Source organism: Carassius auratus, chromosome 10 (assembly GCF_003368295.1).
Source record: "Carassius auratus strain Wakin chromosome 10, ASM336829v1, whole genome shotgun sequence".
In the NCBI taxonomy this organism is placed as follows: domain Eukaryota; kingdom Metazoa; phylum Chordata; class Actinopteri; order Cypriniformes; family Cyprinidae; genus Carassius; species Carassius auratus.
This window is the reverse complement of record NC_039252.1, coordinates 29,185-54,386: the sequence shown is the minus strand read 5'-3', so window position 1 is coordinate 54,386 and position 25,202 is coordinate 29,185. Positions and strand designations below refer to the sequence as shown.

General features: G+C 38.5%; 1 protein-coding gene across 1 annotated transcript; it reads left to right on the top strand.

Annotated features, from left to right (window-relative positions):
* The first annotated feature begins 9 nt into the window (after positions 1-9).
* Positions 10-18,032, top strand: LOC113109499 (gastrula zinc finger protein XlCGF8.2DB-like). Its single transcript, XM_026273052.1, has 3 exons — positions 10-401; positions 879-1,090; positions 15,694-18,032. The coding sequence occupies exons 2-3, from the start codon at positions 925-927 to the stop codon at positions 16,620-16,622; spliced, it is 1,095 nt and encodes a 364-aa protein (XP_026128837.1). The 5' UTR covers positions 10-401; positions 879-924; the 3' UTR covers positions 16,623-18,032.
* The last annotated feature ends 7,170 nt before the right edge of the window (positions 18,033-25,202 follow it).

The following is a 25,202-nucleotide window of genomic DNA, read 5'->3' as shown; positions in this document are numbered from 1 at the left end:
ACGCAAGCGGGACGGGGACGGTAGAACATGTATAAAGATCACAGATAAACATTTTTAGAAAAGGTTCAGAGGAAAGAGGACATTGAAATTAATTTGAGATACTTGTTAAACCCAGAACAAAGAAGTAATGACACAGCAGGTTTAATTAAATATTTGAACACAGGTTTAATTAATATGATTTGAATTAGGTATATGTGTATGTAGGTGTGTATATATATATAAAAAATAAACCAGAAGAGATAAACACACAGCGCTGGTTCTTCATTGTGAGGAGGAGGAGTAAACGGAATCTCTGGATCGAGTTCACAGTAGGAGGCGGTAATGCGCGAAACTGGTGCGATCCGCCAAAGAAAGGGAAGAAGAAGACGACGTCATGAGGATGCGCCGCGCTCATGTGAAAGGTTTGTGTTTAAAGCGTTTAACGTGCAGAAACAGAAACTTAATTTTTTTTCTAGTGACACAGGATCACTCTTTTATTTACTGTAACATTAATGCTTTATTTAAAAGCTATTAACGTTATTCGTGTGAGTAAAGCGCATCCACACACGAGTAACAAAATGCGAGTGTGGTTTCACTATATCCTTAATCACTTCATCATAAACATGTCTTAAAACTGAGCTCTTTAAACTTCGCTGACGTCACGTGCTGGTCAAACACAAACGTGATTAATGAGAACTTAAACCAAGAGAAAATGTTTTCATTGAAGTGCAGTCTATTAAATGTGATCATCAAATCTTTAGATGGCAAATATAAAATTTTACTACCTAAAGGTGATCTTTAATTAGAAGGTGTGTTATTTTATTAATGGTGTAATGTTAGATGCACCCAGATATTTAGTTTGGGTTTATTTATCTTTCTGTTACTCTCATCTTAAACAGAACTGAGTGTCCAACAAACTCCTGCTGATGAGACACTGTTATAAAGATGGCATTTAGTAAAGAGGAGAGGGAAGACATGAATATTGAAGAAGCTTACAGAGTCAAACAAGAAGATCATGAGAAACAAACGAAGAAGGTGTTTATTAAAGAGGAGAGCGAAGGCATCAGGATCGAAGAAGTATTCAGTCTGAAAGATAATGAGGAGCAAACAGGTCAGTTTCATTCTCAGAGCTGAACTCACTCTTGATCCTCAAACATCCAGCTCTGCAGAAATCAGTGATATCCTGGAAGATGTCTTATGAGCATCGTAATTAAAGGTTTTATTTGACATGGAGCGGGTTCGCGGCATGACCAGAGAAATACTTTTTTTTATTTTTTTATCCAAAGCAACTTACAGTGCATTCAGGATATACATAACCCTATTTTTACCAGTATGTGTGTTCTCTGGTAATTGAACCCATGTCCTTTTGTGATGCTAACGCAATGCTCAACCACTGAGCCACAGGAAATACTAGTGCTGCCTTCATTATAATGAAGCGTCACACATTCACAAATCAGGGGTGTCAAACTCATTTTAGGCTGAGGGCCAGATCTAAGAAAATGTGCCCTGAATTACCTTGTGTTAAACCCTAGTCTGCACACAATTACGCATAATATTAAATATTCTACAATATTACTTACAAAACAATCTAGGAAAACCTTTTTCATAGATGATGTTATGTTAGGGGTGTGTAATATTGACACAAAATGTTATTAATAAATAAATAAATAATGACCATGTTTTGCTGAGTGTATTTTTGAGATGGTTGGTTTAATGCTGTCGTGGATAAATAAATGACACTGAAGCTGCCAGAAGGAGATAAACAGACACACTGTGGCCAAAATGTAACATGCTTAATGAAAGCATCTTATGATTTCCTTTCCCATGATCGATCGTTGTTTAAATTAACGATCAATTAATTGATTACTCCTTAACCCTAATGCGGATGCAGTCGTATGACAGGATGTGCAAAACCCACTCAATAAAACAAGAGAAACCTTTCTCACCTGAATGAAAGTGAGTTTACTTTGAATAAAATGCTACTAGCAGGATTATAAAATGAAAAGAAAATGAATAGATGTGATTGAGTATCTGATAAAAATACATTTGTGCCACACATTTGATATCATTTTACTGACCGCTGAACAAGCCTCTTTAAATGGTTTGGTGCTTGTTGTTGTATTTTAAAACACAATTGCAATGTTTTCAATGGACATTATGGCATTTAAAATAAAATTATCTCAAACGTAACTGTGGCGTGTGTGTGTGCTGCCATCGGTGCTGGTGGAAAACACACTGTTTGTCACAAACATTTTTATCTGAGAATGACCAGTACTTAGTATATATATGTAAGAAATAGGCCTAAAATAAAAATAAAAAATGTATATATATATATATATATATATATATGTTATATATATATATATATATATGTGTGTACCGAATGACTGAATGCAATATTTTGTGAGCGGAACATTTTCGTGTTTCCAAACAAACATATTAATTGGCGGAAGTCTCCACGTTCAGCGCAAATCTCGCCCTGCAGCTGACTCTAAAGGCCGGCGACACACTGGCTGCGTGGCGCAAGCGTCTCAGCTGCGTGGCGTGTCTGTTTTTAATTCGGCTCCCATGTTACCAGGTTAGAGCTTGCAGACTGCCTGCATGAGACGCGTGCATGCTCGAAATAGAACCGACGCCTATTCTTCACGCGACACACAAGCGTGTTGGAAGCCTTTCCAGGCAAAATAGAATTGGAAAATATGTTTATATGTAATTTTGTACACAAATACATATTAATTCATGACACTTTGATGTTTGAAAGTCTATAGGTTGACATAAATTCAGATATAAATGTAATTTAAAAAATAAATTAATAATTATCGATCACCTGTCAAACATAGTCTATTTTGCTGTCAATACTGTTGACGGTGTCCTTTATCAGTAGGCTTTATATTTATGCTCAACATGAAGTATAGATATTGTTGTCATGAAGACAAGAGCCTGGTCTGTCAGCGGTCTCCCGGTCACCTACAGCAGCAGACACGGCACGGTTCTGGTGAAGCAGGCCTACAAGCTGGGATTGGTAATGCTGCACTGTAATCATAGCTATTTATTTATATTTTTCATTATATTTTATTATATCATATTGGTTTGAGACTGAGAGTATTTTATTTAGTGGAGAACTTTACAGCAGTATTTTATTTCTTATTCTTTTTTTATTATATATATATATATATATATATATATATATATATATATATATATATATTATTAAAAAGTATTTTTTTAAAAAGTGTATAGTAATAAACAACCTGAAGTTTAATGTTTGCATTTCTTTCCCTTACTGTACCGAAAATGAACCGAACCGTGACTTTAAAACCGAGGTACGTACCGAAACGTGATTTTTGCGTACCGTTACAACCCAAATATATATATATATATATATATATATATATATATATTATACACACACCGTATTTTTCGGTAAGTCACACCTAAGTATAAAGCCCTATTCGGACGGGACTAGTTTTACAGGGGGTCGTTAGTGAAATCTGCGTTTCACAGACGTACTTGGTGATTTTAATCCCGTCCGAATCTGCCACGTCTGTGTTTTTCTCACACAACCTCTGTGATAATTCCAGAGCAAATTACCTACCGTTTTTCAGCAAACTCAGTGATCCTCTGAGAAAACTAATCCCGTCCGAATGCGAATGTCTGTGATTGCCGGTGATATTTTATTTCACAACGCATTTCCTTGTGTGTTTTGGCCAACGTGAATTACCGTAGATGCTCTTACCGCGCGCATGTTTGATATATTTGCTTAGCGGCAAATAAATAATAATAAAAAAAATAATACAAATAATAAAATCAAGAGCAAGATCACGTAAACTTTTAATACTGGCTATTGTAATATCAGCATCAGGTAAGATTACTCACGATCATTTATGCACTCAGTTACATAATGTTTTAATTACATATGCACCTTTATGAAAATTAAACAAAAAATGTTAAACTATAGGAACCACACATTAACATTGTTTTGCTATACTACACTGTTAGCAATTGATGTAATTTTACAATATATTTTACAAAAATACACTCTATTCATGGTTTTTATTGTAAATGCAAATGCATGATGGGAAATTGATGGACAGTGCTGTAGTATTATTGTAACTACACTGTAGAAGCATTATTTTACAGACACCACAAAGCATTGTGGGATAGCATTAAAACTGGTACTTTCATATTCTTTCTAACATAAAAAGTTTTCTTAACGTTAAAAGAAACTTTTAAAAGGTATGATGTTCCTCAAGCATTCTTTCAACTTAATTTTGATTTAAAAATTCAACATTCTAGGAACGTTGATGTGTAACATTCCAAGAACATAAAAAGGTCCAGTTTCCATATTAGTATAATGTTATTTTAAGGTTAGTAAAATGTTCCTGCAACATTCTCTCAGTCATTCAAACACCATCAAAGAGCACAGGGTTTGCTTCAGTTGTGCTCTAGACCCTCAACTTTTGCTACGATACTTTTTTCTGCAGTTGCAGTTGTTTTCAGAAAACATTTCTGCATATATAAAGCAGATCAACAAGTCTGTTTTAATAACAACCAACTGACTGAACTAAAATGGTTTAATTGACCCAACTGATATAAAAAGAATTAATTTGAAACACTGTTGTGGTTCGTACACCGATGTTTAACAGTGAATGAAAATTGTTTTTGCTAACATTTTGTTAAAAACATGTTTTAGACTATTTATACACTCACAGACATCAACATTTTGCGTATTAAACACAACAATGGTGACATGTTTCATGCCAGCATACAAAACATGTTCATGGCTCCCAGCATGCATTGCTGCAAAAAAAATTTTTCGGGATTGTCACCACTGTTGAGGATTGTACGACAACAATACAAAATACAACATTTTATTGTATTAAAGGGGGGGGGGGGGGGGTGAAATGCTATTTCATGCATACTGAGTTTTTTACACTGTTATAGAGTTGGATTCCCATGCTAAACATGGACAAAGTTTCAAAAATTAAGTTGTACGTTTGAAGGAGTATTTCTGTTCCAAAAATACTCCTTCCGGTTTGTCACAAGTTTGGGAAAGTTTTTTTCGAGTATGTCTCTGTGTGACGTTAGATGGAGCGGAATTTCCTCATATGGGTCCTGAGGCACTTCTGCTGGAAGAGCGCTCGCTCCCGTATAGCAGAGCACTGAGAGCACAACAGACTTCACTGATCAGAGCGAGAGCGTCGCCAAATGTCACAAAAGAAGTGTGTTTTTGGCTGCCAGGGCAAGACAACCCTGCACAGATTACCAAAAGAGAAACAGCATTAAGGGAGCAGTGGATGGAGTTTATTTTTACAGAGCATCAAAGGAGTTTGTGTTTGTTGCCTGCATTTCGAAGATGCTTGTTTTACAAACAAGGCCCAGTTTGACGCCGGATTTGCGTATCGTTTATTTCTTAAGGATAATGCAGTCCCAACGAAAAAGGGTCACGATCGTGTGTTGGAACCGCATGCGGTGAGTAAAACTGCTTCAAATATCTCTGCCTCCTTGTTAGTGCGTCCGCCTCCCATGCCAGAGACCCGGGTTCGAGCCCCGCTCGGAGCGAGTCGTTGCTACTGCTGCTCTCGTTCAGTTTCAGCCTCTGGATCTGATTCTGGATCATAAATAAACGGCTGAATCTGACTGTAAGCCATGGTTTGTTTTGATGGTTTTTTCCTCACGGTAATGTCACAACTTCCAAACGCTCTCAACGCAAAAGCCTATTCGCACTCGTGATTCTTTAGCTCCGCCCACATGATACGCCTCCAGCCACTTGTGTTTTTCCGGGAAAAATCGATACAGACTATCTTTCTCTTATGAATATAATAAAACTAAAGACTTTTTGGAGTGTGAAGGATGCAGTACTACTCTATAGGTACTCAAGATTAACAGAATATTGAGTGAAAACGAGCTTTTCACCCCCCCTTTAATGCTACTGTAATCACAGCAACACTGCTGTATCAACACAGAATTGTGTTGTATTAAATCAACAGTATGTTTCTTGTTTATTGTTTGCTGTAAATTCACGGCAATCAGTTGCCAGGAGTTTCCTGTAAAAATACAATAAATTTTTAACAGTGTAGCTATTTAGTATTTATTGTGTAATAATACTCTCATCATTCTGAATGAATGCAATGCACGCATACAGAGCGCGTGATCTCTGTGACGCCCAGATGCACAAAACAGACCCTCCCACCTCTGTAATAAACACGGAGATGTTAGTCCCGTCCGAATTGGTACATGAAAATCACAGACGTCAGGTGGTAAGAATTGAAACTCAAACGTACTTTAGAAAACTAGTCCCGTCCGAATAGGGCTTAAGTCGCATCAGACCAAAAATACGTCATGACGAGGAAAAAAAGTCGCACTGGACTGACTACATGTCACATTTATTTAGAACCAAGAGAAAACAATACCGTCTACAGCCGCGAGAGGGCACTTTATGCTGCTCAGTGCTTCTGTTGTCTACCTTTGAGCATGTTTGAGTAATGATTTCTTTTGTTTCATTTTTCTTGGTTCACATCAAATTAATTTTTATAAATAAGTCGCACCTGACTATAAGTCGCAGGACCCGCCAAACTATGAAAAAAGTGTGACTTATAGTCTGGAAAATATGGTATCTAACTTAATTAAAGGTCCCATGATGTGGATTAGTGGATTTTCTTTTTTATCATTTTTTTTTTTTATGTTTCCTGAGGTTTACTTCACACCTAAGTCGCATCAGTCCAAAAATACGTCATGACGAGGAATGACGCATTTATTTATAACCAAGAACCAAGAGTTCAAATTACCGTCTCCAGCTGCGAGAGGGCACTCTGAGTGTTCAGTGTAGACTACAGGAGCTATGAGCAGCATAGGTCCACAGAGAGAAACAGAGACAGGAATTGCAAAAAACAAAAACAAAACAACCACAAGGAGACCAGGAGGGAGGAGGACCGGTGGAGGACCAGGGGGAGGGACGGAGGGCCAGGTCCATAGAGGAAAACAGAGAGAAAACAAAAAACAAAACAACAACAAAACACAAGGCCAGGGGCCTGTTCTTCATACGTCGCTTATTACATCCGAGATCAAGTGACACATCCAAGATGATATCATCGTGCTAATCCTGATCCGGCTAATTGGGTTCTTCGAACACACCTGTTGTGTATGATTAGTATCGCTGGATTGAGTTATCTGAGATAATTGCGCGTTCATGTGTTGTCTTAAAAGGGGATATGTATCGATACTCGAAACCATGATCAGCAGTGCAGCGATTGGCTGGTGGCAAGACGGCAATGTAATGACGTCATATAATTTAAAACGACACCTGACGAAAAACTTGACAAATTTCTGGACTTTTATAAGGAAACAGCAAAGCAAACAAAACTACATAAATGTTATAATAGATCCATGAAACAGATAATAGATACATGTTTTTATTTTATTAGAATTTTTTCATGATTCCCAATTATTTAGATTCGCAATTTATAATAGTTATGCTGTCTTTACATTTTTATTTGCATGTAGAATTTATCTATTCATTTCATTTTATATTGGGACAGATTTGTAACGTGACAGCATTAATGAAAGTTTCTTAAGGGTCAATATCATGTAATCTGCATCTCCTGCGCTCCATCAAGCCACTCTTATAATAGCAGTCATCACTCAAAATAATGCACCACTCTATTATCTGTATAGCATGTGTGTAAGACTCTAATACAATTATGAAGTAATAATTTTGACAAATAAATATTTCAGTGAGTAAAACTGGCTGTGTCTATAGTAGGCTGTTATGGACTACACAACATTTTTATATTATTTTTAAATGATTATTATTTTAAATTATTGTCCCTGGATCAGTACGATACTCTTGTAATAAAGTAGCGGTGGTAGCAGACATATGTTGAGTATCAGTTCTGGTTGAAAAGAAGCGATCTAATCCTGTTTACATTAAATAAGCTGCTCCCGAGCAGGTTTAAGCTCACGGACCTGTTGCTATGACAGCAGCTCCGGGATGAGCTTCGAAGAACCAAACGATCCAAGATCACGCCAAATCGTCAACATTCAAATCCTGCTAACTGAGTTAGCGACGTACGAAGAACGGGCCCCAGGAGGGAACAGAAACTTCAGGGGCCCAGAGCCGAGCCGACAGGGCAGGAATCCAGGGCAGCGCAGAAGATCACCACAGTGGGATTGATGGCACATGAGAGCAAGTCTGGTTAGGTGAGCCTGAAATTGAGAACATGAACAGGTTGAGGGTGGCCTCCGTGGGCCAGAGGAGATGGTAGATGGTCTCCATAGCCCTGACAGGATAAGTCGAGTGCTCAGGGAGTTTGGCTGACGAGGCTCGGGAAGTTCAGCAGAGACGTGGAGAGCCTTGGTTTGATCCATGGTGTTTTGTGCTGGCTAATGCTAAACGTAAATACAGTAAGATTGTTATTCATGCCGGCGCTAATGATGTTCGACTTCGCCAGTCGGAGATCACTAAAAATAACTTTAAAGAGGTGTGTGAACTTGCAAGCACGATGTCAGACACTGTAATATGCTCTGGTCCCCTCCCTGCTTACCGTGGTGATGAGATGCATAGCAGATTGTCATCACTCAATGGCTGGATGTCTAAGTGGTGCCCACAGAATAACATAGGTTATATAGACAATTGGACGAGCTTTTGGGGCAGACCTGACCTGTTTAAAAGAGATGGTCTTCATCCCTCCTGGGGTGGCGCCACTCTTCTGTCTAGAAATATGGCACATAGTCTTAGTGTTTATACTTGACTAACTGGGGCCCAGGTCAGGAAGCAGACAGACTGGCTAAACCAACCGTCTGCTAGCTGCCTCCCGTCACAGAGGTCAGTTAATTCTCAGCACATAGAGACTCTTTCACCTAGATATCACACTATAGAGACTGTGTCTGTTCCACGAACTAGAAAATACAAAAAACGTCCAAACCAAGTTAAGGTTAACAATTTAATTGAGGTTCAACAAATAAAAAACAAATGCAATATGGATAAACAAATGATAAAGATTGGCTTATTGAATATCAGATCCATTTCTACGAAAACACTTTTTGTAAATAATATGATAACTGATCATAATATAGATGTGCTCTGCTTGACAGAAACCTGGCTAAAACCTGATGATTACATTTTTTAAATGAGTCCACCCCCCAAGATTATTGTTATAAACACGAGCCGCGTCTAAAAGGCAAAGGGGGAGGTGTTGCTTCAATTTATAATAACGTTTTCAGGATTTCTCAGAGGGCAGGCTTCAAGTATAACTCGTTTGAAGTAATGGTGCTTCATATAACATTATCCAGAGAAACCAATGTTAATGATAAATCCCCTGTTATGTTTGTACTGGCTACTGTATACAGGCCACCAGGGCACCATACAGACTTTATTAAAGAGTTTGGTGATTTTACATCCGAGTTAGTTCTGGCTGCAGATAAAGTCTTAATAGTTGGTGATTTTAATATCCATGTCGATAATGAAAAAGATGTATTGGGATCAGCATTTATAGACATTCTGAACTCTATTGGTGTTAGACAACACGTTTCAGGACCTACTCATTGTCGAAATCATACTCTAGATTTAATACTGTCACATGGAATTGATGTTGATAGTGTTGAAATTATTCAGCCAAGTGATGATATCTCAGATCATTATTTAGTTCTGTGTAAACTTCATATAGCCAAAATTGTAAATTCTACTTCTTGTTACAAGTATCGAAGAACCATCACTTCTACCACAAAAGACAGCTTTTTAAGTTATCTTCCTGATGTATCCGAATTCCTTAGCATATCCAAAACCTCAGAACAACTTGATGATGTAACAGAAACTATGGACTCTCTCTTTTCTAGCACTTTAAATACAGTTGCTCCTTTACGCTTAAGAAAGGTTAAGGAAAACAGTTTGACACCATGGTATAATGAGCATACTCGCACCCTAAAGAGAGCAGCCCGAAAAATGGAGCGCAGCTGGAGGAAAACAAAACTAGAGGTATTTCGTATTGCTTGGCGGGAAAGTAGCATATCCTACCGAAAAGCATTAAAAACTGCTAGATCTGATTACTTTTCTTCTCTTTTAGAAGAAAACAAACATAACCCCAGGTATTTATTCAATACAGTGGCAAAATTAACGAAAAATAAAGCCTCAACAAGTGTTGACATTTCCCAACACCACAGCAGTAATGACTTTATGAACTACTTTACTTCTAAAATCGATACTATTAGAGATAAAATTGCAACCATTCAGCCGTCAGCTACAGTTTCGCATCAGACAGTGCACTATAGACCCCCTGAGGAACAGTTCCACTCATTCTCTACTATAGGAGAGGAAGAATTGTATAAACTTGTTAAATCATCTAAACTTACAACATGTATGTTAGACCCTATACCATCTAAGCTCTTAAAAGAGGTGCTTCCAGAAGTCATAGGTCCTCTTCTGACTATTATTAATTCCTCATTGTTATTAGGACATGTCCCCAAAACCTTCAAACTGGCTGTTATTAAGCCTCTCATAAAAAAGCCACAACTTGACCCCAGAGAACTAGTTAATTATAGACCAATCTCGAATCTCCCTTTTCTGTCCAAGATACTAGAAAAGGTGGTATCCTCACAATTATATTCCTTTTTAGAGAAAAATGGTATATGTGAGGATTTCCAGTCAGGATTTAGACCGTATCATAGTACTGAAACTGCTCTCCTTAGAGTTACAAATGATCTGCTCTTATCATCTGATCGTGGGTGTATCTCTCTATTAGTTATATTGGATCTTAGTGCTGCGTTTGACACAATTGACCACAACATTCTTTTGCATAGACTTGAACACTTTGTTGGCATCAGTGGAAGTGCATTAGCATGGTTTAAATCGTACTTATATGACCGCCATCAGTTCGTAGCAGTGAATGAAGATGTATCATATCGATCACAAGTGCAGTATGGAGTACCTCAAGGCTCAGTTCTAGGGCCGCTACTCTTCACGCTTTATATGTTACCCTTGGGAGATATCATCAGGAAACATGGTGTTAGCTTTCACTGTTATGCTGATGATACGCAGCTCTATATTTCCTCGCAGCCCGGTGAAACACACCAATTTGAAAAACTAATGGAATGCATAGTCGATATAAAAAATTGGATGACGAGTAATTTCTTACTGCTAAATTCAGAAAAAACAGAGGTGTTAATCATAGGGCCTAAAAACTCTACTTGTAATAACCTAGAACACTGTCTAAGACTTGATGGTTGCTCTGTCAATTCTTCGTCATCAGTTAGGAACCTAGGTGTGCTACTTGATCGCAATCTTTCCTTAGAAAGCCACGTTTCTAGCATTTGTAAAACTGCATTTTTCCATCTCAAAAATATATCTAAATTACGGCCTATGCTCTCAATGTCAAATGCAGAAATGTTAATCCATGCATTTATGACTTCAAGGTTAGACTACTGTAATGCTTTATTGGGTGGTTGTTCTGCACGCTTGGTAAACAAACTACAGCTAGTCCAAAATGCAGCAGCAAGAGTTCTTACTAGAACCAGGAAGTATGACCATATTAGCCCGGTCCTGTCCACACTGCACTGGCTCCCTATCAAACATCGTATAGATTTTAAAATATTGCTTATTACTTATAAAGCCCTGAATGGTTTAGCACCTCAGTATTTGAATGAGCTCCTTTTACATTATACTCCTCTACGTCCGCTACGTTCTCAAAACTCAGGCAATTTGATAATACCTAGAATATCAAAATCAACTGCGGGCGGCAGATCCTTTTCCTATTTGGCGCCTAAACTCTGGAATAACCTACCTAACATTGTTCGGGAGGCAGACACACTCTTGCAGTTTAAATCTAGATTAAAGACCCATCTCTTTAACCTGGCATACACATAACATACTAATATGCTTTTAATATCCAAATCCGTTAAAGGATTTTTAGGCTGCATTAATTAGGTAAACTGGAACCGGAACACTTCACATAACACCGTACTTTCTACATCATTAGAAGAATGGCATCTACGCTAATATTTGTCTGTTTCTCTCTTGTTCCGAGGTCACCGTGGCCACCAGATCCAGTCTGTGTCCAGATCAGAGGGTCACTGTAGTCACCCGGATCCAGTACGTATCCAGACCAGATGGTGGATCAGCACCTAGAAAGGACCTCTACTGACCTGAAAGACAGCGGAGACCAGGACAACTACAGCCCCAGATACAGATCCCCTGTAAAGACCTTGTCTCAGAGGAGCACCAGGACAAGACCACAGGAAACAGATGATTCTTCTGCACAATCTGACTTTGCTGCAGCCTGGAATTGAACTACTGGTTTCGTCTGGTCAGAGGAGAACTGGCCCCCCAACTGAGCCTGGTTTCTCCCAAGGTTTTTTTCTCCATTCTGTCACCGATGGAGTTTCGGTTCCTTGCCGCTGTCGCCTCTGGCTTGCTTAGTTGGGGTCACTTCATCTACAGCGATATCGTTGACTTGATTGCAAATTAAAACAGACACTATTTCAACTGAACAGAGATGACATCAATGAATTCAATGATGAACTGCCTTTAACTATCATTTTGCATTATTGAGACACTGTTTTCCAAATGAATGTTGTTCAGTGCTTTGGCGCAATGTATTTTGTTTAAAGCACTATATAAATAAAGGTGATTGATATGCACTACAGTCTCCGTGCTCACAGCGTCCCAAACACAAATAATTTTTATATATTTATTTTATATTAATATTTTCATTGTCTGGTTATCTGGCTATCTGGCACTTCGGTATGGAGTTAAAGGTTAAAATTATAACTTTTTCGCTATTATTCTATAACATTGTAAGTTTATATTAGCACCTTTTGTTGTTTTCTCGTGGTAACTGATAGAGCGTTTGGACGTTTGGACAAGCACTGCTACGTGACGTCAGACTTAACAAGAGAATAGACTAAACAAAAGCAAAGTACGAGGATTTAAACACTTGCATGCCATTGTGCTGGATATTTAATGGTGAGAAGAGCAGCAAGCAACACGAGAAAGGGCTTGACTTGTACCAAAGTTTTAGAAATGATTATGTAGCGTGACCCCTCCAGCGAGCTGCAGCTTATTTGAAGTTGGTATTGCATTTTGGTTCATAATAGATTATGTTCATAAATTTGATGCGAAGTAGATTTTTTTTACAGGATTTTAAGGTTTTAGACTGGCTTTACCATCAAGAAAAGAGGAGGATTTCACATATAGGCCATCTGTACTTTTCACCATCAAAAGGCAGCAGGTGCATAAATACACTTCTTTTTTTTATTGTTTACTCCATGTAGTTCTGAGAGCATGAGGTGCATATTTTGATTTTTTTAGATAACTGTACATTCAAGGTAAGTGCACAAAGGTCTCTCTCACACACACACACACACACACACACACACACAATATAATTTGCTATTATACTCCATATAACTCCATACAAGCCAGAAACTAAGCCTTTTTTTGCACAGGCCTATCTAAAGGGTTAATGGTCCCACCTAGTGATCAGCTGTAAAAAATAACAAATGTTACCTCTTCCCAACAGGGAAAACCACCGAAAATCAAGAATCTCACACACACACACACACACACACACACACACACACACACACACTATAATTTGCTGTTATACTCCATATAACTCCATATAGAAGTCAGAAACTAAGCATTTTTTTGCACAGGCCTATTTAAAGGGTTAATGGTCCCACCTAGTCATCAACTGTAAAAAATTTTTTTTTACCTCTTCCCAAAAGGGAAACCCACAAACAATCAAGAATGCATGATTATATGGTGTCATGGCTTTGCAATCAAAAATGTCATTATAATGGAAGTCAATGGGGCAAAAACAGCCACCAACAACAAATTAGGGAGAAAAAATTTTAATCTAATGCTGCACAAAAACTAACAATGCATCAAAGCCAATCTTGTTTCAAATCTTTGACATGCCCAAGACTGTGATAAAAGGTAAAAAAAATCCAGTCCACAATCACTTTTTATATTGAAAATATGTAATTTTGTGTTTTTTTTTTCCCTAATCAGTGACATCATTTATGAACTTGGTAATTAAAAAGTTTAAATCTTGGAATTGTTTTAAAAAAATTGGTAGTTTTGATCAGGACTGAGGTTGATTAATAGATTTATCCCAAAAAAAATTGAAAAAAATATTTATCGTCTGCCGTTGCTAAGCAACCATGACCTGCTCTCTCCATGAAGACGCGTACATTTCATCAAAGGATAAATGGATTTGCAGCACTAAAAATCACTTGCAGTAGCTCTATTACTAAATTTATTTAAAAATGGCTATCCATATACAGCTATGATCAGCTGTTCCTGTTCCCATGATTTTTTTAGATAACTGTACATCAAGGTAAGTGCACAAAGGTCTCTCTCACACCCTCTATTTCTCTCTATCACACACACACACACACACACACACTATCATTTGCTATTATACTCCATATAACTCCATACAAGCCAGAAACTAAGCCTTTTTTTGCACAGGCCTATCTAAAGGGTTAATGGTCCCACCTAGTGATCAGCTGTAAAAAATAACAAATGTTACCTCTTCCCAACAGGGAAAACCAACTATGGATACTAACAATGCATCAAAGCCAATCTTGTTTCAAATATTTGACATGCCCATAAAAGGTAAAAAAATATCCAGTCCACAATCACTTTTTATATTGAAAATATGTAATTTTGTGGATGGGGTTTCCCAAATCAGTGACATCATTTATGAACTTGATAATTAAAAAGTTTAAATCTTGGAATTGTTTTAAAAAATTGGTAGTTTTGATCAGGACTGAGGTTGATTAATAGATTTATGCAAAAAAAATTGAAAAAAATATTTATCTGACACATTTTTACAGCAGTTTCATTTAGTGGATGTTTTCATCCACGAACATCCCAAAAGGGTAGTGAATTTGCCCACAGTGTACCGTAGATTATTTTTTTTTTTAAATCAAAGCATTTCCCCAAAATATGGGTCAAAATAAGATTTGTCACCAAAAATCATTCCATTAGCTCAAACACAGAGAATGTTGTGGCCAAAATAAGACTCAACTTTACCCCAACGTTTACGAAAACGTCCCCAACAACGCACAAGGGTTAATACAAATTTATAATCATTATTACAACATCAAGAGTAATAATAAACAAAGATTTTTTTTTTTTTAATGATATTGCAGCTTGACTCACTAATGAGTTCCTGAGTTTATCATATTAAAAGAAACTGGTTATATTTAAATATTTTACAAAAATGACAGAAACATTAAATAAGGTTATTATATTAAATTATATCATTACAAAAAATCCTCCTGGAAGTCTATTCCGGGAAGAGAGAGAGGTTTGAATGTGTCATTCATTCAGGGCTCTGAGTTGTAACCAGTACAAACACAACATTAGTGTGTGGAAGTATAGCCTTGTCTCTAGGAAATGCAGAGAACCATTTTCCTCAGCTTTCCTTAAGGCCTGTTTGCAGTTGGCTAAAAAGGAAAAAAAAATACATATAATCAGTTCACAGTTTTATGATAAGCTATGAAATCCTAATATCAAATCATAATAAATGTAATCTTTGAAAATAAGTAACGATAGTGAATTTAAAAATATGTTTTAAAAAGATAGGACAAGCTCAGGATCAAGCATACATGTTGTAGTTTTTATTGCATTACGTTTTACCTAAATGTTTTGATGTCTGATGTATTGTGCCATTAAATGGGGGATAACTCTTGTTTGTTTTTTCACATTAGACCTAATGGCATTAAAAAAAGAGAAAGAAGTACTCTGTGACATTGAAGAGAAAGATCAATACGAAAATCAGCATGATTTCACAGCTGAAAAGAAATCTTTAAGGTGTTCGAAGACTGACAAGATTTCCACATGGAAAAAATCTCAGAAGACTAGAACAGTTAAAAGTGATTTCACTTGCTTTCGGTTTGGAAAGAGTTTCAATAAACAAGGAAATCTAGAAAGGCATATAAAAATTCACACTGGAGAAAAGCCTTACACCTGCAGGCAGTGTGGCGAGAGTTTTGCTCAACGTGTAAACCTTAAAGTCCACATGAGAATTCACAATGGAGAGAGTCCCTTCACATGCCAACAGTGTGGAAAAATATTCTGTCATCAAGGAAGCCTTAGCCACCACATGAGAGTTCACACCGGAGAGAAGCCTTACACATGCCAACAGTGTGGAAAGAGATTCAATCATAAAGGAAGCTTAGACAGGCACATAAGAATTCATACCAGAGAAAAGCCTTACACCTGCCAGCAGTGTAGAAAAAGTTTTTCTCAACATGGAAACCTTGAAGTCCACATGAGAATACATAATGGAGAGAGTCCCTTCACATGCCAACAGTGTGGAAAAAGTTTCAGCCAAAAAGGAAGCCTCAGCAACCACATTAGAATTCACACTGGAGAGAAGCCTTACACTTGCCAACAGTGTGGACAAAGTTTCACTCATAAAGGAAGCCTTAACTGGCACATGACTGTTCACACTGGAGAGAAGCCTTACACATGCCCTCAGTGTGGAAAGAGTTTTCATCAGCATGGAAACCTTCAAGTCCACATGAGAATTCACACTGGAGAGAAGCCTTACACCTGCCAACAGTGTGGAAAGAGTTTCACTCATAAAGGAAGCCTTAACTGGCACATGAGAATTCACACGGGAGAAAGATCTTAGGGTGGCATGTTTTCCCCCATAGCTCGGTTTGTTTGGGCATATGGGAACAAGGCACAAGTTAAAGTGATTGTAATATGTTTTTGTTGTTACTTTCATGCAGTTAATGTTTCTGGATTTATTTGGAATGTTGACATTTTTGTAGAATTCTTGAGGACTGGTCAGAATAACTGTAATTATTTTGTTTGAAGCAGTTGTGCAGGTTTTGCCTCATTGTCGCCATCTCGGTTGGAAACCTGCAGTTATCAGCAGAATTTTCATATGTCTGTGGTTTTTGATTCAGCAAGGCTCCTCAGCATGGATTAATCTAATGTTTCGAGGACTGTGTCTATACTTCAGCTACTACACCAGTGTAGATATTCACTGTACTCTGGTATTACAGATACTATGTTTTGGAAGTATCACTAAAATAAGAAATTTCACTGGAAAATGTAATCTGAACAAGTAGCATGGCTGCCACTTTTGTTCTGACCATCTAAGAAAAAGAAGCATTACAATAAATCAAACTACCAATGGTGATTAAATCTAACGATTGCTTTGCTCATGTCACATCAAACCATACAAATTTTTATTGTAATACTTTGTTCTCAAATTGTTAATGTTAAAGACATCAGCACTGCATGACTGTGTGTATTATTGTCCAAAGTCTTATGCTTTTAACTGAATCTTCAGTTGTCACTGATGATTGTCATTTGGACCTGTATGGCCATCCACCATCAAAGTGACAAGTTTAATAAATATCCATCATTGTGAAATACACAAAGCATGACTGCTGAAAAAAAAAAAAAATATATAAACTCATAAGAATGTTTGCATTTATGGGTGTGGTCCTGGTCAAGACAATCTCCTGAACTCCAAACTGAATGTCAGAATGGGAAAGAAAGGTGATATAAGCAATTTTGAGCGTGGCATGGTTGTTGGTGCCAGATGGGCCAGTCTGAGTATTTCACAATCTGCTCACAATGTGGCTAGTGGTTTTCGAAAGTTACTAACCACACAGCATTTTTACTAGCCACATTTTTTGTTGTGAAATTTCCTGCTAAAAGTTGAATATGAAGTTCTAATATTTACTTGAACTAGATTTACAACCCTTTTAAATGTAAAACAACTGTACACACCCAAATCAAGACTACAGTAGGTGGTCAGCCTTTCTGGTGCTTACCGCTGCGCGTAGGTGTTAACTGTAATTCAGTCGCGTGTTAAAGTCATTCGGGAAACTACCGCCAGGTGGCGCAAAGGGAAGGATTGCGAAATTAATGTAATTGTAAAATGAGATAAAAGAAGGAAGTAAAACAACAATAACATTATGATATAACATTGTAACATTTAAAAAAAAACTGTTTTTTTTTACAATTTGTTAACTTTTAAAATGTTGGATAGTCTTCTAAACAAAAATTAAACGAAGACCTTAACACAAAGGATCATATGCATGCTATTTTTATTAAACAGTAAATAAATATAAGGCCTATATATATATATATATATATATATATATATATATATATATATATATATATATATATATATATATAAGCTAAATGTTTTAATTTCATTTCGATTCATTCTTGGTTTAAAAAAATCTTCAGGTTCCATATGCAGAGTGAAATGGGAACGGTCCAGCATTTAGCAATAATTAGCATTAACTCTGTTATTATTCTTGATTTTTCAAACTACCAGCATTTTTGAATTATGCCTTATATGTGACCAAAAATTAAGTATTATTTGTTTCAGCTGATCGTGCTGGTGCCTCGCGCACATAATGGAAACAGAAGTCGTTCACCAGACATTCGGCGTGAGCACTTTGACATATTGTTAATTATGATTTTTTTTTCAACAATACTGAAACACAGCCTATTTACCTCATGAATAATAGTTAAGCTTCAAATGGGCAACATCACAAATATGGAAACGTTTGATTTCTCCCAATTGAGCCTATAGCCTATTTTTTTTCTTCTCACAAACTCTGATTTATTTTTTAGCGTGTTTAAAAAAATAAAAAAATAAACATGCAGCAAACGAAAATAGGTGATTGATCCTTTATAATGAAACCTATACACGACTCATATATTTTTTTCCTCTGACAAACTTAATTTATTTTTTAGCGTGTTTAAAAAATAAAAAATAAAGAAAACATTCAGCAAATGAAAATAGGCGATTAATCCGTTAAAATGTGTTACTCTTGGTTAACAGTACTAATTATAATTATTTTACTTCAGAACAGAGCCTGGGACTAATCTAGGCTATCCAGGTTTTTTTTTTTTCATTGCATCCGAAAATGACTTTGTTCATCACTTCACGCGATCTGGCGCAGATCAGCCTCCCGCAAAGCTCAGCTGTGGACGATTAAAAAATGTTTGATATAAAGCAGTGGATCTCAACCCGCGGCCCTTCACGAATTCTAATGCGGTCTGCACAACATGCTGAAAAAAAATTAAAAAATAATTTATCAGTTTGTAACATTTTATTGGTTACATCAATTTTTTTAAAAAATATGCTACTAATGAAATATAAGCTATATCCTAATGTTTTTATGTGATTTTTTTCTTCTTCATATATTATTTTCAGACATGAGCACTGGCATAAGCATTTAACGAACACATAAGCCCCTTTCACACTGCACGTCGGACCCGCAATATTCCCGTAACATTGCCTGGTCGCCTTCTGTGTGAAAGCAACCACGTCCCGGAATTGATTACCGAATCGAACCCGGGTCGGGGACATAGTAACATTGCGGTAATCGATCCGGAACGAGCGCTGTGTGAACAAAAGCCAGATCTAATTCCGTATCGAAGTGATGATAACGCGCGACTCTTTTACCGGCTGTTTTGAAGGAAGATCAACATTCGCGACGAAAACATATGTGCAAACTGTAATGAAGCAGAGATCAGTTAGTTCCTCACTTTCCGCGCTGACTCAGAGATCGTTTGCTTGCTTCAGTTAAAGTATAACGTTCCAAGCGTTGTCGACTCGTACATTACACGTCAGGCGCTGATGTCACGTGTCGTTACGGGATCTTCAAGGGTTGTGTGTGAAAGCACGCACATGTACCGGGTCATCACTGGCAGTGTGAAAGTGCCCAATCTAGCGACCAGGGAACAATTGCAGGAACACTTTACCCCTGTATTTGCCGGAATGGCAGTGTGAAAGGGGCTATAGCCTACAAGCCCGCACTTTGGCAGAATTCAATTCAAATAGTCATCAACAGCCATTAGGTATTGCCTGTAAGGTAAAATTGCGCATCAGAATGGACACATTTGTTTTTTAAAGGAGAAAAAAAAGAAATTCAAAAAATGCCAGCGAATGAACATGTACAGACTGTCAACAGTCGCAGTATCAGTATTGAAGTAGAAGGGCTGGATTTTCTTTCTTTTTTTTTGCCCTGCAACTCACTTGAAGTTCAGATAAATGGAAACACCATACACTACATAAAAATCCTTAATTGAAGAAATGTGGCAAAATATCTCAAGAGAGAACCTCATATTATTAAATTCAATAGTGCTTTCCATATTTGGGTCAAAATAGGCTACATTTGTGAACGCACATTGAAATGTTGCGCGTCAGGTCATGCAAGCCTGCATCTTAAACCCTCTGTCAAACTTTCTGCGTCCGCGAGTCCGCTATCGACCGCTAGGTAGGCGTGAAGTAAAAATTGTCATTGGAGAGTGTGTGCAGAGACTCTAGCAGACAACCGCGCGGCAGAGTGAAGGCAGAGTGAAGAGCTCATTGCTACTCGAACCTGTGCAATCCGTCAATAAAAGAATATAAAGACAGTGAGATGTGCAATAATTCTGGGCAATTAGAGCTGGCCATCAGCCTGCGCATTTAGAAGTATAAATTGAAGAAGTCTGCGTCCGCGCTGTGTACGCGTCAGGATTGCTCATGCGGAAAGTATAACAGGTGTTACAATCGCAACTTATTTGTGTTACTCCTTTCAAGCTGAATCTCACAAAATTGGTCAGCTCCCGACAGCATCAGGTGTTTTATTTATGGGGAGGAGAATTGTTTATTTCAATGAATGTAATAGATTATATTACATTAGAGAGTTAAACTATTCAGGGAGAGTTAAACTATTCAAATGTTATTCTGCTGCATCTGCGAAACATCTTCACACTGACAATTTTCCACAAGTTCATCAAACAACCGCAGTTAGAATATTTCATCAAGCACGGTGAGTAATGGCTTCTCCTACAATTGTTATTTGCACCTCTTGCCACATGTACAGTTTATCTATCTCTGTCGCTGATGAGGGATTCACATGTGATAAATGCAGGGAAATAGTTAGGCTGACAGAGAAGATTTCAGAATTAGAGACACGCATCCAAACTTTAATTGAGGACAGTAAGAATGTGAGGGCTCTAGATATGGCTTTGGATGCGTCTAGCTCAGGGATTCCTGTACATTGTCCGGTTCCAACAGAGCCCCTGCAGCAGGGCAACTGGGTGACAGTGAGGCAGCGTAGTCGTGGGTCAAAACACTGCTCTTCTATTCCGCTCAAAACATTAAACAGGTTCTCCCCACTCAGTGATGCACCCACTGAGAAACCTGATGAAAGTGCTCTAGTTATTGGTGATTCTATTGTACGGAACGTGAATATAGAGACACCAGCCACCATAGTCAAATGTTTACCGGGAGCCAGAGCGCCTGACATCTTGGCTAATTTAAAAGTGCTGGCTAATGCTAAGCGTAAATACAGTAAGATTGTTATTCATGCCGGCGCTAATGATGTTTGACTTCGCCAGTCGGAGATCACTAAAAATAACTTTAAAGAGGTGTGTGAACTTGCAAGCACGATGTCAGACACTGTAATATGCTCTGGTCCCCTCCCTGCTTACCGTGGTGATGAGATGCATAGCAGATTGTCATCACTCAATGGCTGGATGTCTAAGTGGTGCCCACAGAATAACATAGGTTTCATAGACAATTGGACGAGCTTTTGGGGCAGACCTGACCTGTTTAAAAGAGATGGTCTTCATCCCTCCTGGGGTGGTGCTGCTCTTCTGTCTAGAAATATGGCACATAGTCTTAGTGTTTATACTTGACTAACTGGGGCCCAGGTCAGGAAGCAGACAGACTGCTTAAACCGACCGTCTGCTAGCTGCCTCCCGTCACAGAGGTCAGTTAATTCTCAGCACATAGAGACTCTTTCACCTAGATATCACACTATAGAGACTGTGTCTGTTCCCCGAACTAGAAAATACAAAAAACGTCCAAACCAAGTTAAGGTTAACAATTTAATTGAGGTTAAACAAATAAAAAACAAATGCAATATGGATAAACAAATGATAAAGATCGGCTTATTGAATATCAGATCCATTTCTACGAAAACACTTTTTGTAAATAATATGATAATTGATCATAATATAGATGTGCTCTGTTTGACAGAAACTTGGCTAAAACCTGATGATTACATTATTTTAAATGAGTCCACCCCCCAAGATTACTGTTATAAACATGAGCCGCGTCTAAAAGGCAAAGGGGGAGGAGTTGCTTCAATTTATAACAACGTTTTCAGGATTTCTCAGAGGGCAGGCTTCAAGTATAACTCGTTTGAAGTAATGGTGCTTCATATAACATTATCCAGAGAAACCAATGTTAATGATAAATCCCCTGTTATGTTTGTACTGGCTACTGTATACAGGCCACCAGGGCACCATACAGACTTTATTAAAGAGTTTGGTGATTTTACATCCGAGTTAGTTCTGGCTGCAGATAAAGTCTTAATAGTTGGTGATTTTAATATCCATGTCGATAATGAAAAAGATGCATTGGGATCAGCATTTATAGACATTCTGAACTCTATTGGTGTTAGACAACATGTTTCAGGACCTACTCATTGTCGAAATCATACTCTAGATTTAATACTGTCACATGGAATTGATGTTGATAGTGTTGAAATTATTCAGCCAAGTGATGCTATCTCAGATCATTATTTAGTTCTGTGTAAACTTCATATAGCCAAAATTGTAAATTCTACTTCTTGTTACAAGTATCGAAGAACCATCACTTCTACCACAAAAGACTGCTTTTTAAGTTATCTTCCTGATGTATCCGAATTCCTTAGCATATCCAAAACCTCAGAACAACTTGATGATGTAACAGAAACTATGGACTCTCTCTTTTCTAGCACTTTAAATACAGTTGCTCCTTTACGCTTAAGGAAGGTTAAGGAAAACAGTTTGACACCATGGTATAATGAGCATACTCGCACCCTAAAGAGAGCAGCCCGAAAAATGGAGCGCAGCTGGAGGAAAACAAAACTAGAGGTATTTCGTATTGCTTGGCGGGAAAGTAGCATATCCTATAGAAAAGCATTAAAAACTGCTAGATCTGATTACTTTTCTTCTCTTTTAGAAGAAAACAAACATAACCCCAGGTATTTATTCAATACAGTGACTAAATTAACGAAAAATAAAGCCTCAACAAGTGTTGACATTTCCCAACACCACAACAGTAATAACTTTATGAACTACTTTACTTCTAAAATCGATACTATTAGAGATAAAATTGCAACCATTCAGCCGTCAGCTACCGTATCTCATCAGACAGTGCACTATAGACCCCCTGAGGAACAGTTCCACTCATTCTCTACTATAGGAGAGGAAGAATTGTATAAACTTGTTAAATCATCTAAACCAACAACATGTATGTTAGACCCTATACCATCTAAGCTCTTAAAAGAGGTGCTTCCAGAAGTCATAGGTCCTCTTCTGACTATTATTAATTCCTCATTGTCATTAGGATATGTCCCCAAAACCTTCAAACTGGCTGTTATTAAGCCTCTCATAAAAAAATCACAACTTGACCCCAGAGAACTTGTTAATTATAGACCAATCTCGAATCTCCCTTTTCTGTCCAAGATACTAGAAAAGGTGGTATCCTCACAATTATATTCCTTCTTAGAGAATAATGGTATATGTGAGGATTTCCAGTCAGGATTTAGACCGTATCATAGTACTGAGACTGCTCTCCTTAGAGTTACAAATGATCTGCTCTTATCATCTGATCGTGGGTGTATCTCTCTATTAGTTTTATTGGATCTTAGTGCTGCGTTTGACACAATTGACCACAACATTCTTTTGCATAGACTTGAACACTTTGTTGGCATCAGTGGAAGTGCATTAGCATGGTTTAAATCGTACTTATATGACCGCCATCAGTTCATAGCAGTGAATGAAGATGTATCATATCGATCACAAGTGCAGTATGGAGTACCTCAAGGCTCAGTACTAGGGCCGCTACTCTTCACGCTTTATATGTTACCCTTGGGAGATATCATCAGGAAACATGGTGTTAGCTTTCACTGTTATGCTGATGATACGCAGCTCGCAGCCCGGTGAAACACACCAATTTGAAAAACTAATGGAATGCATTGTCGATATAAAAAATTGGATGACGAGTAATTTCTTACTGCTAAATTCAGAAAAAGCATAGGTGTTAATCATAGGGCCTTGTAACGATATTTAAAACTCCATAAATACATCGGGAAGAAGGAGGCTGGAACCGGCGCACAATCAAAACATAATTTTAATATTCAAAAATAAACAAAACAGCGCGTCAGCCCCTCACGGCGACTGACGCGCACAAATAGAAGCCAAAACATAAAATAATGTCCCAGGCCTGGTCCTCTCTCGTCCTCCACTATAGTCGCTCCAGTTTTATATCCTTCCATCTCGTACGTGGGACTCGATACTAGCGGTGGGGCGCAGGTGTAGCTCATCTCCAATCACTACACCTGGCCTCACTCCTCGTTCCCACGCCTCTCGGCCCCGCCCCACTCGCCACATACCCCCATCGCCCCTCGTAGGCCGGGGGGTACCCTCGAGACTGCGCTCTACTCCCCCCCCCCTTCCCTCCGGGCACGACACTCCTCCGCTGCCCGGTGGACGGCGACGGCTCCTCCGATTTTGGGCAGCGGCAGGAGTCCTCCGTTACCCGCCCCTCCGGATTCCGTCACGGAGGCGGCAGGCTCCTGCCCCCTGGCGAACGGCGCCGACTCCTCCGCTCCCTCACGGACGGCAGCCGCCCCTCCATATCGTGGGCGGTCGGCAGCGAGCTCGCCCGTCCCTGGCAACTCGCTCCAGCCCACCGCCTCGAGCATCCATGACGGCACATACCTCGCCTGCTCGAGGGCACCGCGGATTCACCACAGCGGCGAGGGATCTTCAGCAGCGCGTCCCTCCTTCTCCCGGGCTTCGGCACCACTGTAACGATATTTAAAACTCCATATACATCGGGAAGAAGGAGGCTGGAACCGGCGCACAATCAAAACATAATTTTAATATTCAAAAATAAACAAAACAGCGCGTAAGCCCCTCACGGCGACTGACGCGCACAAATAAAAGCCAAAACATAAAATAATGTCCCAGGCCTGGTCCTCTCTCGTCCTCCACTATAGTCGCTCCAGTTTTATATCCTTCCATCTCCTACGTGGGACTCGATACTGGCTGTGGGGCGCAGGTGTAGCTCATCTCCAATCACTACACCTGGCCTCACTCCTCGTTCCCACGCCTCTCGGCCCCGCCCCACTAGCCACAGGCCTAAAAACTCTGCTTGTAATAACCTAGAACACTGTCTAAGACTTGA